The sequence below is a fragment of the Littorina saxatilis genome, linkage group LG16, assembly GCF_037325665.1.
Source record: "Littorina saxatilis isolate snail1 linkage group LG16, US_GU_Lsax_2.0, whole genome shotgun sequence".
Classification (NCBI taxonomy): domain Eukaryota; kingdom Metazoa; phylum Mollusca; class Gastropoda; order Littorinimorpha; family Littorinidae; genus Littorina; species Littorina saxatilis.
In genome coordinates this window covers 12950786-12970343 of record NC_090260.1, presented here as the reverse complement: position 1 = coordinate 12970343, position 19558 = coordinate 12950786, and the positions used below count along the sequence as shown (strand labels likewise).

The 19558-nt window shown below is 39.1% G+C and overlaps 1 protein-coding gene across 1 annotated transcript in view; it reads left to right on the top strand.

Moving 5' to 3' along the window:
- Positions 1-19558, top strand: part of LOC138950422 (uncharacterized) — a 52986-nt gene that overhangs the window by 24384 nt on the left and 9044 nt on the right. The window contains exons 11-14 of the mRNA XM_070322160.1: positions 3142-3686; positions 8376-8614; positions 10111-10223; positions 13111-13148. Of these exons, the coding sequence (XP_070178261.1) occupies positions 3142-3686; positions 8376-8614; positions 10111-10223; positions 13111-13148 (935 nt within the window). The remainder of the gene's footprint in view (positions 1-3141; positions 3687-8375; positions 8615-10110; positions 10224-13110; positions 13149-19558) is intronic.

The window sequence follows — 19558 nt, the reverse complement described above, 5'->3', positions numbered from 1 at the left end:
AGTTTACCAAAACTATGTGCTCTGTAAGATTTTAATGTTGGTTGAATAAAGTTGTTTATTTAAAAAGGAAATACATTTAGTCAAAGTCACATTAAAGTGAAATATCAAACTTTGATTCCCCAAAAAACAACGTGAGAATAGCGTTAGCACCAAGAAATAAGTTTTTTTTAAATAAACGTGCACTACAAAAATAACTGTCGCATTTCTTCTTCACTCATTATGGAAATTTCTATTATTTCGTAAACAAAGAATCAATAACAACTACAAGCAAGTAAACAACTGTTTCACAGTTAATGAAGACAAACATGTATTTTGACAACATAGTTTAAGCAAAGGGATCAACTGTTCTTGAGTCCATCTACTTTCACTACATAGAACAAGGGAGATAATTGTCTTTCGATTTCCATGTGTTACCTCCCTTGTCTTGAATTTGTAACTCGCCTGATGCGAATTAGCAGAATGTAATCAAACTTAGATTACTGAACAGGAAGTTTTATGTTCCTACTTTCGCATGATAGTTCTAAATAGTGTTCGATTTATCTGTACTTTCCAGTGGTTTATTATATAACTTCTTCAAAGTGGATACATTTGACAAGCCTGCCACTTTCAGAATATCTTGAACAGCAACACCCGAGTTGAACATTGCTGATGATGATGTACCCCGAAAGTAAATTTGTAATTCCTGCACTTATGAGGACAGTTTTTAGCCACCTAGCGATAGTGTCTTTCGCTGCTGGTCCATGCGGCTGTTGGTAACCAAAAGGTAACTGGTCAGTCTTATCACTCTCAAATCTAAATTCTACAGTACGATCAATATACTCTCGAAGACAAGTCACTGCACACACAGTTTTGTCTTCTGTATAAAAGGGTAACTGCAGTAGTTTTTGGTGAAAACCCGGTCTAGATTGTTACTTCTCAGTTATGTAAATTGTACATCCGTCATCATGAAAACAAATATTCCTCAACCTGATCAAATGAATTGTCTGCACTCTGTGGGCAGAAACTAACAACAAGAAACATCATTTAAAAGTCAAATCCTTCAATTGAAAGTTCAGAATTTTCACCCATGCTTCTGAAAAACGGCAACACTTTGTCTTCATCCCAAGATTCATTGTATTTTGGTTGTGGTGTACGCAGTTCAAAGATTCCTTTTAGAATTACTAAAGGATGACATCTCACTGTCTTATTGTCTGGTAGAATTCAGGCATGGGACTTGAAAAAAGTAAAAAAGGCTGAACATTTGTAAGTAATGGCAAAGTCGACGGCGCGAAGCGCCTAGCCCTGCTTGGGGGGTTCGGGGGCATGTCCCCCGGGTTTTTGTTTTCTCCAAAAAACCCAATTGGTGCAATTTGGTGTCATCTAAACTCCAAGTTTGCCATTACATTCAGTTTTTAGAACCATGTTTGCCTCCCCCATTTATTTTTTCGGCGGACACTTTTGCTTTTTCGGCGGAACAAAAAAAGAATTCGGCGGAAATTTGCCTTTCGGCGGACAATTCCCATGCCTGAGAATTAACACCGCAGATAGTGCACTCCTTGTAGTGTTTATAGCACTGTATCCTAAGCCATCTTCGTAAAGCCTAGTCAAGAACTGCAACACCTCATATATAGTCGGCCGAAGGGGATCAAACTGGCACTCCACACAAAACTTGGTCCATCTGGTGAGGTAGGAGGCATATACTGCTGTCTGGTTGATGGTCGCCACGATGCCCAGATAACTTGGAAAGTCCGACCCTGAACTCCTCCTGCTTCGTGGGATTTCCTGATAAGAGCCAAGCCAGAAGTTGCAGTTTCCTGTGTAGATGATGCACATCTACCATGTGTGGTAGATGGATAATATGCATTCGCTTTGGGAGAAGAACAGGCTCTTGTGTCAGCATTTCAACATCTGGGGGTACTATTCCGTCGTAGGCCACTTTGGAGCAATCAAGATTCCTTCCGCTCTGTCGCGCTGCCATTTTGTGAGCACTTTCTGCAGTAAGCTGAAAGGCGGAAAGGCATATATTAACCATGCTGACCAATCATGGATACAGGCATCAATGACTAAGGCTTCTGGGTCTGGTGCCCAAGACACAAATAGCTTCATCTGAACATTTAATTGTGATGCAAATAGATCAATGTCTGGCTTTAGCAGACGATCTGTTAATTTGCAGAAAATATCATGATTCAGTTTACTCTTAGTACGATCATTGAATTGTCTTAACAAGACACGAGCTTCCGTATTCATTATTCCTGGAATATGTGCAAATGATATCCACACTTCATTTTTCTTGCACCACATCCTAATTTGTTTTGTAACATTATTGCAGTCGGGAGAACGCGATCTTCCCATATTGGATATATTGGAAACTGCACATGTGTTGTCTGTCAAGACTTGTACATGTTTTCCTGTGTTAATTTCTTTTAAACTTTTAAAGTGTACAAAATGGCCATCATTTCCAGAACATTGATTTGCAAATTAATTTCTGTTTTGGACCATCGTCCTCCAGTCTCAATTTGACCACAAACAGCTCCTTGACCTCCTAAGCGTGCAGCATCCGTCTGGATTTCAACTTCAAGATTAGTTATTTCAATGGGGAAGAAAGATGAATCTAACTTTGTAATCCACCAATCTAGTTATTCTGTTGTCTTATCTGTCAAGCTTGTCAGCGATTCAACATTTCCCACAGAAGACTTAAGTCATGTGGATTTTAGTCTGTCTAAACGTCTATCGAACAGCGGGCCCCACTGAACGGCTAGAAAGGTTGCTACCAACTGGCCGATAACTTGTGCCAGTTCTCTTATGGTCACTGTCTTTTTTCTTTTGAGTTCTGAACATGCACGCAACACTATTTGCTTTCTTTCCAGGGGTAAAGTAACTGTCATATCTTCAGAGTTTAAAAGTGTCACTTTCTTTGATACCGCCCTGATATCACCCTTCGTGGTGGACTGGGCGTTAAGCAAACAAACAAACAAACAAACTTTCTTTGACACATTCTCTGCCCAAAAGTATTACCTTGCAGGTAACTATCATCAATAAAAGAAGTTGATAAATATTCATGTGATCTGAGTGTAGCATAGTGGGTGCACTGATCACTTGACTTGTAGAGAAATCTAACTGTTCTGCTAGGTCATACATTTGTGTGTATTATTTCTTTTTCAGGTTTGCTTAAAAGGCGGAACAATCAGCTAAAGAAGACCAGTACAGAGGCATACGAAGGAAAGCTTTACAACGTCGTGCTTAAATGCGCTAGATCTACAAAGTTTGCACTGTGGATGTCCACACATCTACATGTTGATTTTAACTTGCCCCTTGAGGTAAAACAGACTGACCCAGTTTGTCTTCAGGCCTTTATTCTGGGTGTAGACTTGCCTCCAATGGTTTTGACGCTATATGATTTTAAATCTGCAAAGAAACTCCCCCAAACTGAAACAGCGGAAGAGAGGAAAAGGTGCGAAGACTTTACACGGAAACTTGCAGACAACCTGAACCATAGGTTGTTTCAGGATCGTGGAAAGAATATAACAACGTTGTCGTGTACAATGTCAATGGAAGAGTTTACAGCAGACGCACTACGTAAACAGATGGACAAGCACGACAGTATCGTCAGACGGCTCAACGAAGAAGACTACCGACAGACAAGAAATGCTACAGCAGCTTGGTTGGCTTTATCGCCTGTGCCTCACATGCTGAGCAAAGATAACAAGGTATTTTTAAAACTTTGGTCTTTCAGGTTAACGAAATTAACGTAATTTGATTTATATAAGAAATGCTTTCAAGGGATTTTTTTGGATTTTGTTTAATGTTTGTTTGGTTTTTTTTTCGTCTTTACACCTGTTCCTTGTCCCGTCGTGCTCTCACACCGCCCCGTCCCTGCACTCACTGCTCCAACCACCTCTGAATTTTGTTCCGCTGCCAGACTTGTCGATTTTACAGACGCACCAGGGAGGCTAGGGATGTCGGGTCGCTGCGGTAGGCTACCCTCGGAAGAGGACACTGCACTTCTGCTGAGTCACTTCGACGGTGTTCAGTAGTGGGTCTGTCCCGAGCTAACGGACGCAGCCCCCTACTAACGACATCGACTTTTTAAGTCGCGGAGCCAGACTGAGTGAGCGTCCCCTCCAGAGAGCCACCACGTTCCTCCGTCGACCCCCCAGAACGTCACACGTTGAAGACTGACAGCAAAACTACTATTCAGGGAAGGATCGAACAGGAACACTGAGACCAAGGTCACCATGAGAGCTCCGGGCATGAAGGGCCACAAGAGCAAGGACAATTTATATTTTGGATGATTAATGAGATGAGGATGATTATAATGATGATGCTTTGGATTTCCAATTTGGTTTTTGAGACTACGTGACAGGGCAGCACTCTACGCTTACTGTCATAATATATCCTGGCATCAACCAGGCCCGAGAACTGTCGCACCTGCGGTGTTGGTCAGGTATACAGAACCTGAGCACCCTCAAAGTCGCATTCGTTAAGTGAATGACACTCGGCTGTGTGATCCCAGCCTTCCCATAGTAACCATAGCACCGTAGCCCGAAAAACCCACATGACCCTGATGGGATTCGAACCCACGACCTCCCGGCCCGCAGCCCGATGCGCTAACCACTGCGCTACGGGGGCCGGTCTTTCAAGTGATTATGCACATGAGTTTTTCAATTTAACTTATGATCAATGAGTTATGTCACAGGAGTCACGTAACCGCCGATTAAATAAGGGTACTCCAAAAGCGATCTGACAAAAACATAAGGTACCAATTAAACATTCGACAAACATTCAGAACGAGTAGAACGTGCTAGGAAAATGATCATTCAATTTGTGTGTGAGTTAAAGTGTGTGAATAGAGCCATTCCATAGAATGTGTTTTACACACAATTATGATGTTCTATTGAAATTTCTGAAAGCGATCAAATGTCCTATTGGTGCTGAAGTGCTCAAAGTGCTCAGGACATTTGTCCTCTAGGTATGAATTTGTAGGAACATCCCTGGAATCGCGTTTCGCAAGTGTATGAATGTTTTCAACCACCTGCACCTATAGCAGCATTATTATGGTCTTTATGTGCCACTCTGGTGATGTGGGTATCGGACATGGTCACTGTCTCTGAGTCTGCACATAACTTTTACCCGTCGCCGTCCCATCCTGTATTCAAACCATGTGACCCAATGATCACAAGTCCATGCAGTGCTCAACCAACTGCTCTATAACGGGGGTTAACAAATCAAACAAAGTCTCTTTTCCTTAACCGCATGTATTCCGCTCATACAACCTCTGCACAATGTAAACGGTGTGAACATACAGAGCTAACCAAAAAGGATCGAGACTGAACCGTCCATATATTTGGAGAGGACTACCCAGCACCAGTAGACCAAGTAAACAAGGAAAAGAACTGACTGTAGTCCCCAAAGGCTCCAAAATGAAAGGTACCAACGGTCAGATCAATGAAAATGAATAGCTGACAAATGTGAAGAATAATATAGAATGGAAAACTATCAAGACAACTACTTAAAGGCAAACACTACTGGAGCACGTGCTTTTTAAAAACAAAACATCATGCACGGAAGCGTATTTCTCCCAGCATTTCACATTTTGAAGAAAAGAATTGTCTCTCTGCATAAAATGGTTTTACAAATCAGACCAGTGAGCTCGGTGTATTATAACATCTGAAAATACGGAATACGTTTTTAAGAATGCATAATTATTGATCGTTTTTGTATGGTTATCGCAAATCGTTTTACATGCCAAAGGTAATCGGGGAACCTGAAATCAAGTTAATAATAAATAAAAAGTCTGATGATAGGCAATTACATCTTTGACTCTTCCCCTAGCATTGGAGAAAGAAAAAGAGAAAACCTCAAATTTTCCGAAAAGCTGACAAACGAACACACGTGGATGAAAAGAACTAATAATTATATTTTCTTTCTTAATTAATGTTTTACCCTGATTCAACAATATAAAAATGTGTGTGTGTGTGTGTATGTGTGTGTGTGTGTGTGTGTGTGTGTCTGTGTGTGTGTGTGTCTGTGTGTGTGTGTGTTTGTGTGTGTTTGTGTGTGTGTGTGTGTGTGTGTTTAGAGTTGTTAAAAACCCGTCTTGCGCAAAGCAAACGTTTTTGTAACGAATCACCAAAGTGATCGTTGTGGTTTAGTAAATATAGAGCCGTGTTTGTCTGTATGAGAGGATTGGCGGCAAAAATAGACACACAACCTGACGGGCGCAGTGGTAAGACGTCGACCTCCTAATCGGAAGGTCGTGAGTTCGAATCCCGGTCGCTGCCGCCTGGTGGGTTAAGAGTGGATATTTTTCCGAAGGGAAGGTCAACTTATGTTCAGATCTGCTAGTGACTTAACCCCCTTCGTGTGTACACGCAAGCACAAGATCAAGTGCGCACGGAAAATATCCTGTAATCCATGTCAGAGTTCGGTGGATTATAGAAACACGAAAATACCCAGCATGCTTCCTCCGAAAGCGGCGTATGGTTGCCTAAATGGCTGGGTAAAAACGGTCATACACGTACAAATCCACTCGTGTAAAAAACACGAGTGAACGTGGGAGTTTCTGCCCATGAACGCAGAAGAAGAAGAAGAAGACACACAACTTGACTAAGATTTGCTCAGGTGTATTTTTGGAGCAGAAGGTTAGAAACTGTACACAGTTTTACGATCTGATTACCTCCATGCATTACTGAAGTCTTGTTTACCATCAACAAGTTTCAAGTCACACTGGGGTCAAGTCTGAGATTAAACATTATCTTTTGGATGCTTTTTTACATTCAGTAAAGTAATGACAACACTCAAGTTTTAACAAGAGAGGAGAGCGAGTTTTGTCTCCCGATGTATGTGTTTATATGTGTGTCTGTGTGTGTGTGAAAAGCATTTCTCAACAACTACTGGACGGATTGTTATGAGAATTGTTACATATATTTTTGAGAGCATTTGTTTGAAGCATGTTTAGCCGATTTTTGATAGGGCTATTGATGACGTCATATTTTACCGTTTGCAAAAGTTGAGGAGGCATTCTCACCGCTACAGTTGTTCATGAATTTGTATGAAATTTTCGTTACATGATTTTTGATTTAGTGCGGACTATGGGATTGCATTTTAGCTTGGTGCTTTATAAATTCTCTTATGAAATGTTGACTCAAAAGTAACTGATGTTTTTGATTTCTGAAACGTCGATATTTGAATCACAAAGGTGACATCATTGTATTCTGTATTTGCTCATGTATCCGAAAATATATATAGTTTTGTTGTGTTTGATTTAAACATGGGATTAAAATGAAGAAAATCGTTAAATAGCTAGTTTCTTTCGTGTTAGAAGGAGACACATACACTGATCATTTCTCTGTTACTTATTATTTGCTGATTCCAAAAGTATATAGTTTATGGTCTTTGGCAATGAAACATTCCTTAGAATGTAGAATTTCCCTGAAATGAAGTATAATGCTTCCAGTCTGTATTGAGTGTACACTCTGTTGGGTCTATCAAGATAAACGAACGCCATATCAAGTCTGGAACACGCAAATTACGTCATCTGGAATGGCGAGAGAATTATGGCATCACCTTGGGATTATCTTTCCCCCAAACACAGTATAGATTTTACCTCCAGCTTATTTTTTTCTTCCCATCAATTTCGCCTCTCTCTCTCTCTCCCCTCTCTCTCTCTCTCTCTCTCTCTCTCTCTCTCTCTCTCTCTCTCTCTCTCTCTCTCTCTCTCTCTCTCTCTCTCTCTCTCTCGTTCGTTCTCTCTCTCTCTCTCTCTCTCTCTCTTTCTTTTTTGTCTATGTCTCTGTCTCACAAAGTTAGAGAGAACCTGGGTATTTCAGTGTAATCGCTTGACTGAATGGTTAATCACGCCTCAGTGTTCGTGTTATTGCTTACATTTAGACATTTAGACAAAAGATGCGCCTTTCTTTTTTGTGCATAACGATATAAAAATCTCATTTGATCAAATTTAAACTGCCTTCTGCCAATCCCCGCAGATTTCCACACTTGTATGACCTCCAGACATGACTCTAATTGGATTGAGAAATGTCAAGGTTGTATTGGGTTCAATTAAGTTTGGGTACGATAAAAGGAAAAATTCCCATCTCCAATACGAGGATACGTTAGCACTCTAAATGAATATGACATGTGCAAGATTTGTGCATCATAGCTTCTTTGAAAGAGCAGCGTATACATTCATTCTATGTATTTTGTATGCGTTTGTTGTGTATCTTTTCGTCCACTTAGAATATCCACATATCAAGAGAGTTCTGTTTTATCTATAGTTAAACGCTCCACAAACTGACCTTCCTGTTTTTTGTAATACCTGTGTTATTATCAAGAACACCCGAAAGTGAACCAGTTCGTTTAATGCTTGTGAAGAATAGCACGAGGCTGTATCTGTTTAGGTGGGTGAGGAAAAGCCGACGCAGTTGACACTCATGGAGAACGCTTGGAGAGACGACCTCACACTGCTGATCGAAGCGCTGAGTTATCAGGATGGCGACTGCTACATCCCTTACACCAAGGACACGGAGTTCAAAGTAAAGGCGGCAGCACTGGAAGCAGCACGGCGATGGAGTCTATCTGAGAACGTTGCCTGTGTGTTTGATGACTCCTGCAACACAACCATGAAAGCGCACATGAGGTATCAAATGTTTCTATACTGAACAACAACGTAATCATCGGCCATCAACTGTGTTCCAGAAAGTGTTATGTACCATATACTAGTGAACTCTCTGACAGTGGCATTGTTCAAGATCGATTTTCTTATGAAAGCAAGCACATGCAGTTTGTATCAGAACACAATTGGGAGTTTTCATTTGTTGGTATGTTTGTTTAAAAACCCTAGACAATCAAGACAGTATTAGTATATATACAAGAATGGGTGTAACTGTGTCTGTCTATTTGGGGTCCCTATACCTCAGAAATGGCAAGAGGCAAAAAAACGATTACTGTGCAAGCACACTGCCTGGGAGCCACGGATGTCCACCTGGGTTTTAGATTCTTGATTCTTTGTTTCCTCTTTCAGATAATAAACAGTCCCATTATTACATACAACGTATATAGTGTAAGGCCATTACACCGCCTGATGTTCGTCTGTAGCAAGCCCATATTGCTAGAGACAATATATATTCTCTATTGCTCTTATTCAGAGAATAGATACAGTAAAATGAATCCACAACGAGCGTAAAGGAAATTGCAGAATCCAAGGCAGGTATACCTCTTGCTTAATTATCAATAGAAGGGAGGCAACTCTTACCATGCAAGCATGCCTTGTCATTTTTAAAGTGTGTAAAGTGATGAAGGTAAACTTGAAGCTCAACGATCTTGAACCTTCCCAAGTGAAAGACAAGTAATAAGGCACTATGACACCAGCATGTGAATTCTTGAATGTGTAACCGTTCCCAACTGTCAAAAATATGAAGACATGAGGAAACAAGATGAATCATCTAAGAATCAAAATTATAGTAATTTCAAAGGTGGGGAGGTACAGAATATGCAGGGCTTTTTCTGGCATTACCTCATGTTGATATTTTCACCTTAACATTGTCTCAAAACCTGCTAGCATGATCAACATATAATTTGTTGTGTGATTTAAACCGTTACACAGACAAAATGAGGCGAGGACATACAAGTTATCATATAAGGATGATGGCTCATGAGAACTGATACTGCTTACCATATTAACCGTTGTTAGCAGGATTTTAATTCATGTTGACCCTGTACGAGGGTAGGACATGTCCAACAGTTATTCTGGTAACATAAAGACATGTTAAAATCTTAAACTGTTTAGTATGCCAAAACGTAAGGGAGATAAGTAATCCCCTCCCCCAAAAGTTTGTTCTGGAGTTTTTCTATCAATGTTCTTGTACGCGTCATAGTAAGATACATTTGGAAACATCAGTTGATTGGAAATAACTGCTTTAGCGAACTGCTACACCCGGAAAAGCCAGGTCATCACGGCTAGTATAAATCAGATTATATTATATGTCATGTGATGTGTCTGTTGATATATTGCTTAAAAGTTGACTTACACACACATCTCTGTCTGTCTGTCTGTCTATCTGTCTGTATGCCTGTGTGTGTGTGTGTGTGTGTGTGTGTGTGTGTGTGTGTGTGTGTGTGTGTGTGAGTTTACAGCAGGCTTGAGGCCCCCGTTGAAAGTGGACTGATGCGGCTGACATTGCAATATGGGGGGGAACATGAAGCCCTACCACCAAAGAGGATTTTGCTAGACACCACTGATATTCCAGGTAGACAATAGACAATGTGTTGATTTCTGTAGTGTTGCTACAATCATTATTACTCCACATGAACGATGTAATTGACTTTAGAAGCTGAAGTATAAAATAAGAGACCATTATAAAGGCCCATTCCGCTCTCCATAACCATCAGTTTCTGATCACTGAGCCCACCAAGCCTTTACATACATAACACAAATACGTTCATTTCAACACTTACAGTTATAGGACGTCTTGTCTGCTTTCAAGGAGAACGAACCGGTATTATTAGAAGCCTCGATAGCCAGGCATACGTATACACATACGTATGGATATCTACGCACGCGCGTACGCACACTGTCACACACAGATACAACGACGCACGCATTAACACAAACAGATACAAGGTAACAGTGACAATTTACTAACCAGTACCAGAAACACGAACAATAAACACGGACCGGTTTCGACGGTTGTCTTCGTCAGCAAATACAATACTAACACAATAGACTAAACGGAGAGACGACAGAAAGAAAAAAACAAGTAATTAGCAAATCCTCTAGATCATCGGTGGCCTGAACAAAGAAGTTGCAGCTAGGTTCAGGGCAATACATAGACAAGAAAGCTTTCGTGCAAATGACAAGTTCGGAGATGTAATTTGGAACACATTTTGGAGAAACGGAAAATGTCGGACCATAATTATTAACTCGAAACTTTGTAGAATGGTTGTGGACGAACTGAAGTTCATGCACAACAGCTATATGAAAATATTTACTTAACTCAAATGACTGGACACATTAATCCCTTCGTTGTAAAGTTACACTTGCGCAATGTCGCGCAAAATTCATCAATGACAAAAACGCATTCATCCATGGGAAATGTCCTGATCCTGCGATTAATTGCTGTAGTCAAGTCACTGATTGTCTAATATTGATTATGGTTTTCTATGTTAATTGAATTATACTCCAAAGGTAACAATATGGAGATCTTAAATTAGGTTAGTTTGGCCGTCGCTCAATTTCAAACCTCGTACTGCATGTTGAGTCGATCCCCGACTTTGGCAACTTATTTTAAAATTGTACAAAAAGCAGACACTTTAAAATGTAACACTGCCACTTTGTGGAAGGGTTATGCATTGGCTGAAGTTTATGTCCCCAAAATATGAAGTGATTCAGATGTAGAAGTTATTTGCATTTTTGAAGGTTGCATTGTTTTGGGCTCACCCTGTATGTAGGCTTAAGATTTTGAAAGTTTCAAAGCAATCAAGACATTACTTAAATACAGCGCCTTTTATGATGTATTTGAGCCCCTGTCTCATTGATCCCCTGTCTCTTTGGGCCCCTGTCTCTTTGGGCTCCCGTCTCGTTGGGCCCCCAAGTCTAGATATTATGACCTTTCAGGGTCAATGTCATTTAAAGGTCAAAGGGGGATTTAGGCATTGCCGGCCTTCTTGTGAGTATTACCAGTCCGTCGAAAGCTGACAAATTGAAATAATCTAAAGTAATGAGCTGCGTCTACATCCCATTAATGGATTGCGTAAATGTGTGTAGATGGCTGTTTGTCTTTCAGTTACCATGTAGAAACGTTTCTCAAGCGAAGACACGTTTCTGAACCTGGCAGAATCATACACAACTGAAAACACTTCCAATGTACATGTGAAAAAAGAACACGTGCCAAAGTGCCAAGTAAATCTATTCTTAGAGCGGCACAGGCTAGATCCCCGAGTACCGGCGCCCAGACTGCATTCTTGAAACTGTTTAACCAGATCTAAGTAGCATCATGTCACGTTAAATTCACGTGGAGGGGTTGTACCTTTGATTTGCATTGCTGAAATACAGAATATACCGTTCAGGCTTGTTTATTATGCTGGGGGCCCAAAGAGACGGTGGCCCAATGACACGTTTTCTTATTACTACAGAAAAGTGGGGGGGCCCAATGATACGGGGGCCTAAAGAGCAATCCCCGCCTTTTATCACGATAACACTCAACATTGACGCAAAAACCTTCCGTTTTAAATCTCTCATGCGACCGACACCTACACCCGAAGGAATGGCATACAACAAGATATAAGAAAGACTGCGAAACACAATAACCAGGTTTAGTTAGATACATAGTTTGACTTTCTCCTGGAATGTCAAAATGTGCACATTTTTACTATCCTTATTTTTGGTAGATTTTCAATTGTTACCTTGCGTTTTTGTAAGTTCTACTTTGGGGATACCTGTATTTTGGAAGGCGATACCCTGACCCAAGTAAAGGAAATGTTTAATCCAAAAAGTGTGTCAGACAGCCAATCAGGCTGCCTTTCATGGCAAAGAAAGTATGACTAAAATGCATGAGGATGAATGTTTTTGTTTCGTACGAAAAAGATGCACCAATGTTTTTGCCGTGTTTATTTTACTTTTGCACTTATGTGCAGAGCAGTTATTTTTCGATGTATTAACAATGACATCAAATCCATCAACCCACCAACGCTTAGTGTTTGTGAAATATCAAAACAAACTTACTTAAATGTCATAAGAAGCCCGATGTTTAAACTTCCTTTTGAATGGTACTGCTCCAGATTGTGTTTTCTAAAACGTTCTCGGGGAAATTTGACATTCTACATAAAAAAAAGAAACATGGCATGACGAACACAACTTCTAAAACGCAAGGTTTCCTGCCTCTCTTATGTGATTAAGTCAAAAAGCCTTTTACCTGTTTTTTTCCCCCGTCTAAACTTCATGTGATAATTCACTCAGTTATACTTAATTTGATGCATGCGGTTTAACTACTACAAAATGCTGCATGACTGCACCTCTATGTTGTGCACTGCATCAGAATAGTTGTCAACTCAGCACCTGTAATGCTCTGTGTGTGTGTGTGTGTGTGTGTGTGTGTGTGTGTGTGTGTGTGTGTGTGTGTGTGTGTGTGTTTTCAGAAAAGCTGCAAGAAGCCTACCTCAAAACGATTGGAGAGGTAAGTAATACATGTTTTTAATACAATACTTTCAAACTCACACAAGTTTATGCCCCTTAATTATGTGATTTCATGGAGTTCACATCTAATTCCGTTATCTTTTTCCCGACTGTGCTTAATAAAATAGTCATAGTATCCTTAAATGTTTACAAAAACTGAACTCTGTTCAGGTCCTGTGAAACTAGCATATTTTGCGACGTGGTAGTCAGACATTTGTTTACTTTAAGTAAATAATGTTCAGTGTTAGGTTGATCTGTTGGCCATCTGGCTTTCAGAGAGCACACACACACACACACATACACACACACACACACACACACACACACACACACACACACACACACATACATACATACACACACGCACACATTCACACACATACACACACACACACACACACACACACACACACACACACACACACACACACACACACACACACACACACACACACACACACTTAATGTGAGATTTTCACAAAAGTTACAAAGTCGAGCCTCCAAATTTTTTTTGAAACAGGATTCAAGTTTTGTTTACTTTGTTAAATGATTTTGAAGAAATAGAGACGCATTTAAACATGACACATAATCTGGGCTTTGTTACTGGCATACAAGACTGATACAAAGTCACGATTACAGAGGGGTCATGTTTGGGTAAAGAAAGTACAAATTTACAATTCTCTCATCCACACTCCAAGGTTTGATGACCTGCTGACCTGTCCAAAGTTTGATTGACCTACATCTAATGTTAAGAGCAAAAGGAAGGGGTTGTGTGGTGTGGTGCCAATTAAAGTGAAGAAAGAAGAAGAAAGAATAGATGCGTTCAATGCTTTTGAGCTAGAGTTTTGAAACTGTCGACATGATGGTGTTTTGTTGACGTTGAGACATGGCGAATGTCTAGTGGTTTGGCGCATGCGCTTACTGCCGCTGCTGTGTTCGTTTTTACATTTAGTCAAGTTTTGACTAAATGTTTTAACATAGAGGGGGAATCGAGACGAGGGTCGTGGTGTATGTGAGTGTGTGTGTGTGTGTTTCTGTATGTGCGTGTGTGTGTGTGTAGAGCGATTCAGACTAAACTACTGGACTGATCTTTATGAAATTTGACATGAGAGTTCCTGGGGATGATATCCCCGAACGTTTTTTTCATTTGTTTTATAAATGTCTTTGATGACGTCATATCCGGCTTTTCGTGAAAGTTGAGGCGGCACTGTCACGCCCTCATTTTTCAACCAAATTGGTTCAAATTTTGGTCAAGTACTCTTCGACGAAGCCCGGGGTTCGGTATTGCATTTCAGCTTGGTGGCTTAAAAATTAATTAATGACTTTGGTCATTAAAAATCGGAAAATTGTAAAAAAAAAATAAAAATTTATAAAACGATCCAAATTTACGTTTATCTTATTCTCCATTATTTGTTGATTCCAAAAACATATAAATATGTTATATTCAAATTAAAAACAAGCTCTGAAAATTAAATATATAAAAATTATTATCAACATTTTTTTTTCGAAATCAATTTAAAAAAACTTTCATCTTATTCCCTGTCGGTTCCTGATTCCAAAAATATATAGATATGATATGTTTGGATTAAAAACACGCTCAGAAAGTTAAAACGAAGAGAGGTACAGAAAAGCGTGCTATCCTTCTCAGCGCAACGAATACCCCGCTCTTCTTGTCAATTCCACGGGCACTGCCTTTGCCACGGGCGGTGGAGTGACGATGCTACGAGTATACGGTCTTGGTGCGTTGCGTTGAGTTCAGTTTCATTCTGTGAGTTCGACAGCTACTTGACTAAATATTGTATTTTCGCCTTACGCGACTTGTTTTTTCTCTATCCATCAATCCGTTTTTATATTTAGTCAAGTTTTGACTAAATATTTTAACATCGAGGGGGAATCGAAACGAGGGTCGTGGTGTATGTGCGTATGTGTGTGCGTGCGTGTGTGTGTGTGTGTGTGTAGAGCGATTCAGACTAAACTACTGGACCGATCTTTATGAAATTTGACATGAGAGTTCCTGGGTATGAAATCCCCGAACGTTTTTTTTCATTTTTTTGATAAATGTCTTTGATGACGTCATATCCAGCTTTTCGTGAAAGTTGAGGCGGCACTGTCACGCCCTCATTTTTCAACCAAATTGGTTGAAATTTTGGTCAAGTAATCTTCGACGAAGCCCGGGGTTCGGTATTGCATTTCAGCTTGGTGGCTTAAAAAATAATTAATGACTTTGGTCATTAAAAATCGGAAAATTATAAAAAAAAATAAAAATTTATAAAACGATCCAAATTTACGTTTATCTTATTCTCCATCATTTGCTGATTCCAAAAACATATAAATATGTTATATTCGGATTAAAAACAAGCTCTGAAAATTAAATATATAAAAATTATTATCAAAATTAAATTGTCCAAATCAATTTAAAAACACTTTCATCTTATTCCTTGTCGGTTCCTGATTCCAAAAACATATAGATATGATATGTTTGGATTAAAAACACGCTCAGAAAGTTAAAACAAAGAGAGGTACAGAAAAGCGTGCTATCCTTCTTAGCGCAACTACTACCCCGCTCTTCTTGTCAATTTCACTGCCTTTGCCATGAGCGGTGGACTGACGATGCTACGAGTATACGGTCTTGCTGAAAAATGGCAGCTACTTGACTAAATATTGTATTTTCGCCTTACGCGACTTGTTTAGGGTTACAGCAGCAAGAGAGTGGCTCGGCGTTCCTGAACGTAAATAACCGACATGGAATTCCGGTGTGTTTCTGTGCTGATTTTCCTATATCGACATGAACAGGGCCTGGTCAGTTTGAGTGAAGCGTCGTAAACAAGCAAATTTAAGCCTAAAGGGGGATACTTCTGCAGCGGAATGATTGTGTAACAATTACAACAAAAAAATAATTATCAGTAAGATTGAACAAGTCGCGTAAGGCGAAAATACAACATTTAGTCAAGCTGTCGAACTCACAGAATGAAACTGAACGCAATGCAATTTTTCAGCAAAACCGTATACTCGTAGCATCGTCAGTCCACCGCTCGTGGCAAAGGCAGTGAAATTGACAAGAAGAGCGGGGTAGTAGTTGCGCTGAGAAGGATAGCACGCTTTTCTGTACCTCTCTTCGTTTTAACTTTCTGAGCGTGTTTTTAATCCAAACATCATATCTATATGTTTTTGGAATCAGGAACCGACAAGGAATAAGATGAAAGTGTTTTTAAATTGATTTCGAAAATTTAATTTTGATCATAATTTTTTTATGTTTAATTTTCAGAACTTGTTTTTAATCCAAATATAACATTTTGATATGTTTTTGGAATCAGAAAATGATGAAGAATAAGATGAACGTAAATTTGGATCGTTTTATTTTTTTAATTTTTTTTTACAATTTTCAGATTTTTAATGACTAAAGTCATTAATTAAGTTTTAAGCCACCAAGCTGAAAATTAATGCAATACCGAAGTCCGGCCTTTGTCGAAGATTGCTTGGCCAAAATTTCAATCAATTTGATTGAAAAATGAGGGTGTGACAGTGCCGCCTCAACTTTTACAAAAAGCCGGATATGACGTCATCAAAGGTATTTATCAAAAAAAGGAAATAAAGAACGTTCGGGGATATCAATCCCAGGAACTCTCATGTCAAATTTCATAAAGATCGGTCCAGTAGTTTAGTCTGAATCGCTCTACACGCACGCACGCACACACACACGCACACACATACACCACGACCCTCGTTTCGATTCCCCCTCTTTTAGTCAAAACTTGACTAAATGTAAAAATGGCAAAACTCTCGAAAAACAATCGGACACACACTGCTCTCGCACTTCAGTAGGACAATTAGTCACCTGGCTGGCTATAGTGGAAAGGTTACTTTTGGTGGTCACATTAGATATTATGTTTTTTGGAAAGTTCGTTTTATTTATCATTATTACACAGTTCTGTAAACGACAAATGGCTAAACCCAACCACCAAAGAATGAGAAGTATTTTTGTAACATGACCCATATTCTGCAAAAATGCAGCCATGACGCAGGGGGTAGGTTACAAAAAAACGTCATGTACCGCTTGACTGCATACGGATATAAGCAAATTATACCTTAAACGAAAGCTAAAGATTTTTGCCATCAGACAGCAAGTAAAATGCCTAATTCGTATTCACAGTTTTATTTTTAACAACATCTGTATAACATGCGGACGACAAAACAGGAAATGCCATTTTCTCAATCGATATGTATAGCTAACTGAATGCCTAGTTGAAACCGCAATCAAAACCATCTTCAAAATTGTTTATTCTCACAGCTAGAATTATTTTACATCAACAATTGTTAATTTACCGAGGAAAACAACAGTCACATAAGATACATAATGGATGATTTTGAATCAACTCCGAAAACCGAACCGGGTCGAAGCAAAAAAGAGTTTACACATACACAGGCTTGAAAAAGGATAATTTGGTTCAATCTGTTAGATTTTTACCCATACCGTTAAAGATCAGCTCAATATAAAAGGAAAGTGGTCATTGTAAAAGGATTTTCCTATCGCAAAATAATTCAACTTCCTGTTTTACCACATGGCGTCTATAATATTATCAATTTATTACATAGCGTGCATTTGTCAGAAATTATACTAAATGTTAGAAGCGATCTTAAAGTGAAAGTAACGTTTAATAAAAGTATGCGCATTTATTTATTGATTGATATATGACTAAAATAATGGAAATGTAATTTAAACGTACAAAACGACATTTTGTACACTACCTCTCTAAAAAAAGCAACTATAACCGACCGATATGTATGTGTAAATTAGGTCATTGTTAGTGATGAAAACGGGTTTTCTTTAAAAGATAACACGCAAACTGTGAAGTTCAAGCCCATAAATGATTTTAGTACGACTTCTTCAAAACAGGTCTGTTTTTCACTCCACCAGTTTCAGTTTTAATAAAATGTATGTATAGCTGTCATTTAAAAAAAAACACTTATCTGCAATTCACTTAACCAAATACACAATGAACCCAGAAGGTATTAGAGTGAGACACTTTACAGTAAAATATGTTATGATTCCCCTTATTTCGAAATATATGCATTTTAATTGGCAGACACGATTCACGTCGTAGGTACGTGTCGTCTGGTGAGGCAACCGTTAGCATTTGTTGTTGTAAAAGTTGACATTTTTAAACATAAATCATGGACAAAAAACTAATTCTACAAAAAGTGCAGGTTTTCTTGGTATAGTCAGTTAAAGCATCTTAAAATTCAAGAAATTGTGCAATTACGTGTATGTATTTGAAATGGCAGAAAATATTGAATGAAAGTGATTTTTGACTGATTGAAACCCTACCCCCACTAACAAAATGGGCCCTGAGATTAGGGGTGTTAGTTGAAGATGAATGAATAATGGCTATGCTTTTCCCCTAAAGTATTCAAAACCAAACCATATACATAGGCAAGATGTTCTATATTAACACAATTAACTTTTTAAACATATACATATGCTTAGTACACGATACTTCAGGTTTTTCTACCGGATGACTTATACATTTAGGGGGTAAACACCTTATCGTAGAAAAAGTTTTGTTTTTAAAAAGTGCAAGTAATTATTAAAAATCATACATAATACTTATATATTGGAGTTAATTTTCCTTCGAAAGTCATTTGTTTCAAGTGGCAGAAAATGTTGGAGAGTTACATGTACGTAAAGCGTATAACTGTTGTCTGTGATTAGTGCATTGTGGACACATTGGCACCATTTGATCCTAAATGCTAAACGATGTCGTGATCATACCACAGTTTTAGGATAATTTACATCGCATCGATTACTAAATTGATGGTAGAATTTCACTGATAAATTCTATTACCTGTAGCGTCAGTGCCGTTATCTTTTTCTTTTTGTGATAATGAAATAACGAATGAACCACGTGTCACACTCTTATGCTAGTCTTTAAATGAAAATTCCAATTCTAGTAAGTTAAAAGGCATGTATTGCACGTTACATACATTTATACCACCCCCCCCCCCCCCCCCCAGGATTACAATGCAAGTAAACACATATAAAGAGATAGTAACGTTTTACATGGTTACACGTTCAGTGGTGAACGTAACGTGTGGTTTAACAAAATTACTTGCACATACAATAGTGAAGTCTGTCTGTGTGTCTTTGTTTGCGTGTTTGTCTATGTCTGTCTGTGTGTTCGTATGTTTGTCTCTCCCTCTGTCTGTCTATCAGTCTGTCTATCGCTCTCTCTTTCTCTCTGTGTCTCTGTCTGTCTGTGTGTCTGTCTGTGTCTCTCTCTCACTCACTCTCTCTCTCTCTCTCTCTCTCTCTCTCTCTCTCTCTCTCTCTCTCTCTCTCTCTCTCTCTCTCTCTCTCTCTCTCTCTCTCTCTCTCTCTCTCTCTCTCTCTCTGCGAGGTAGGTGCACTTCAGG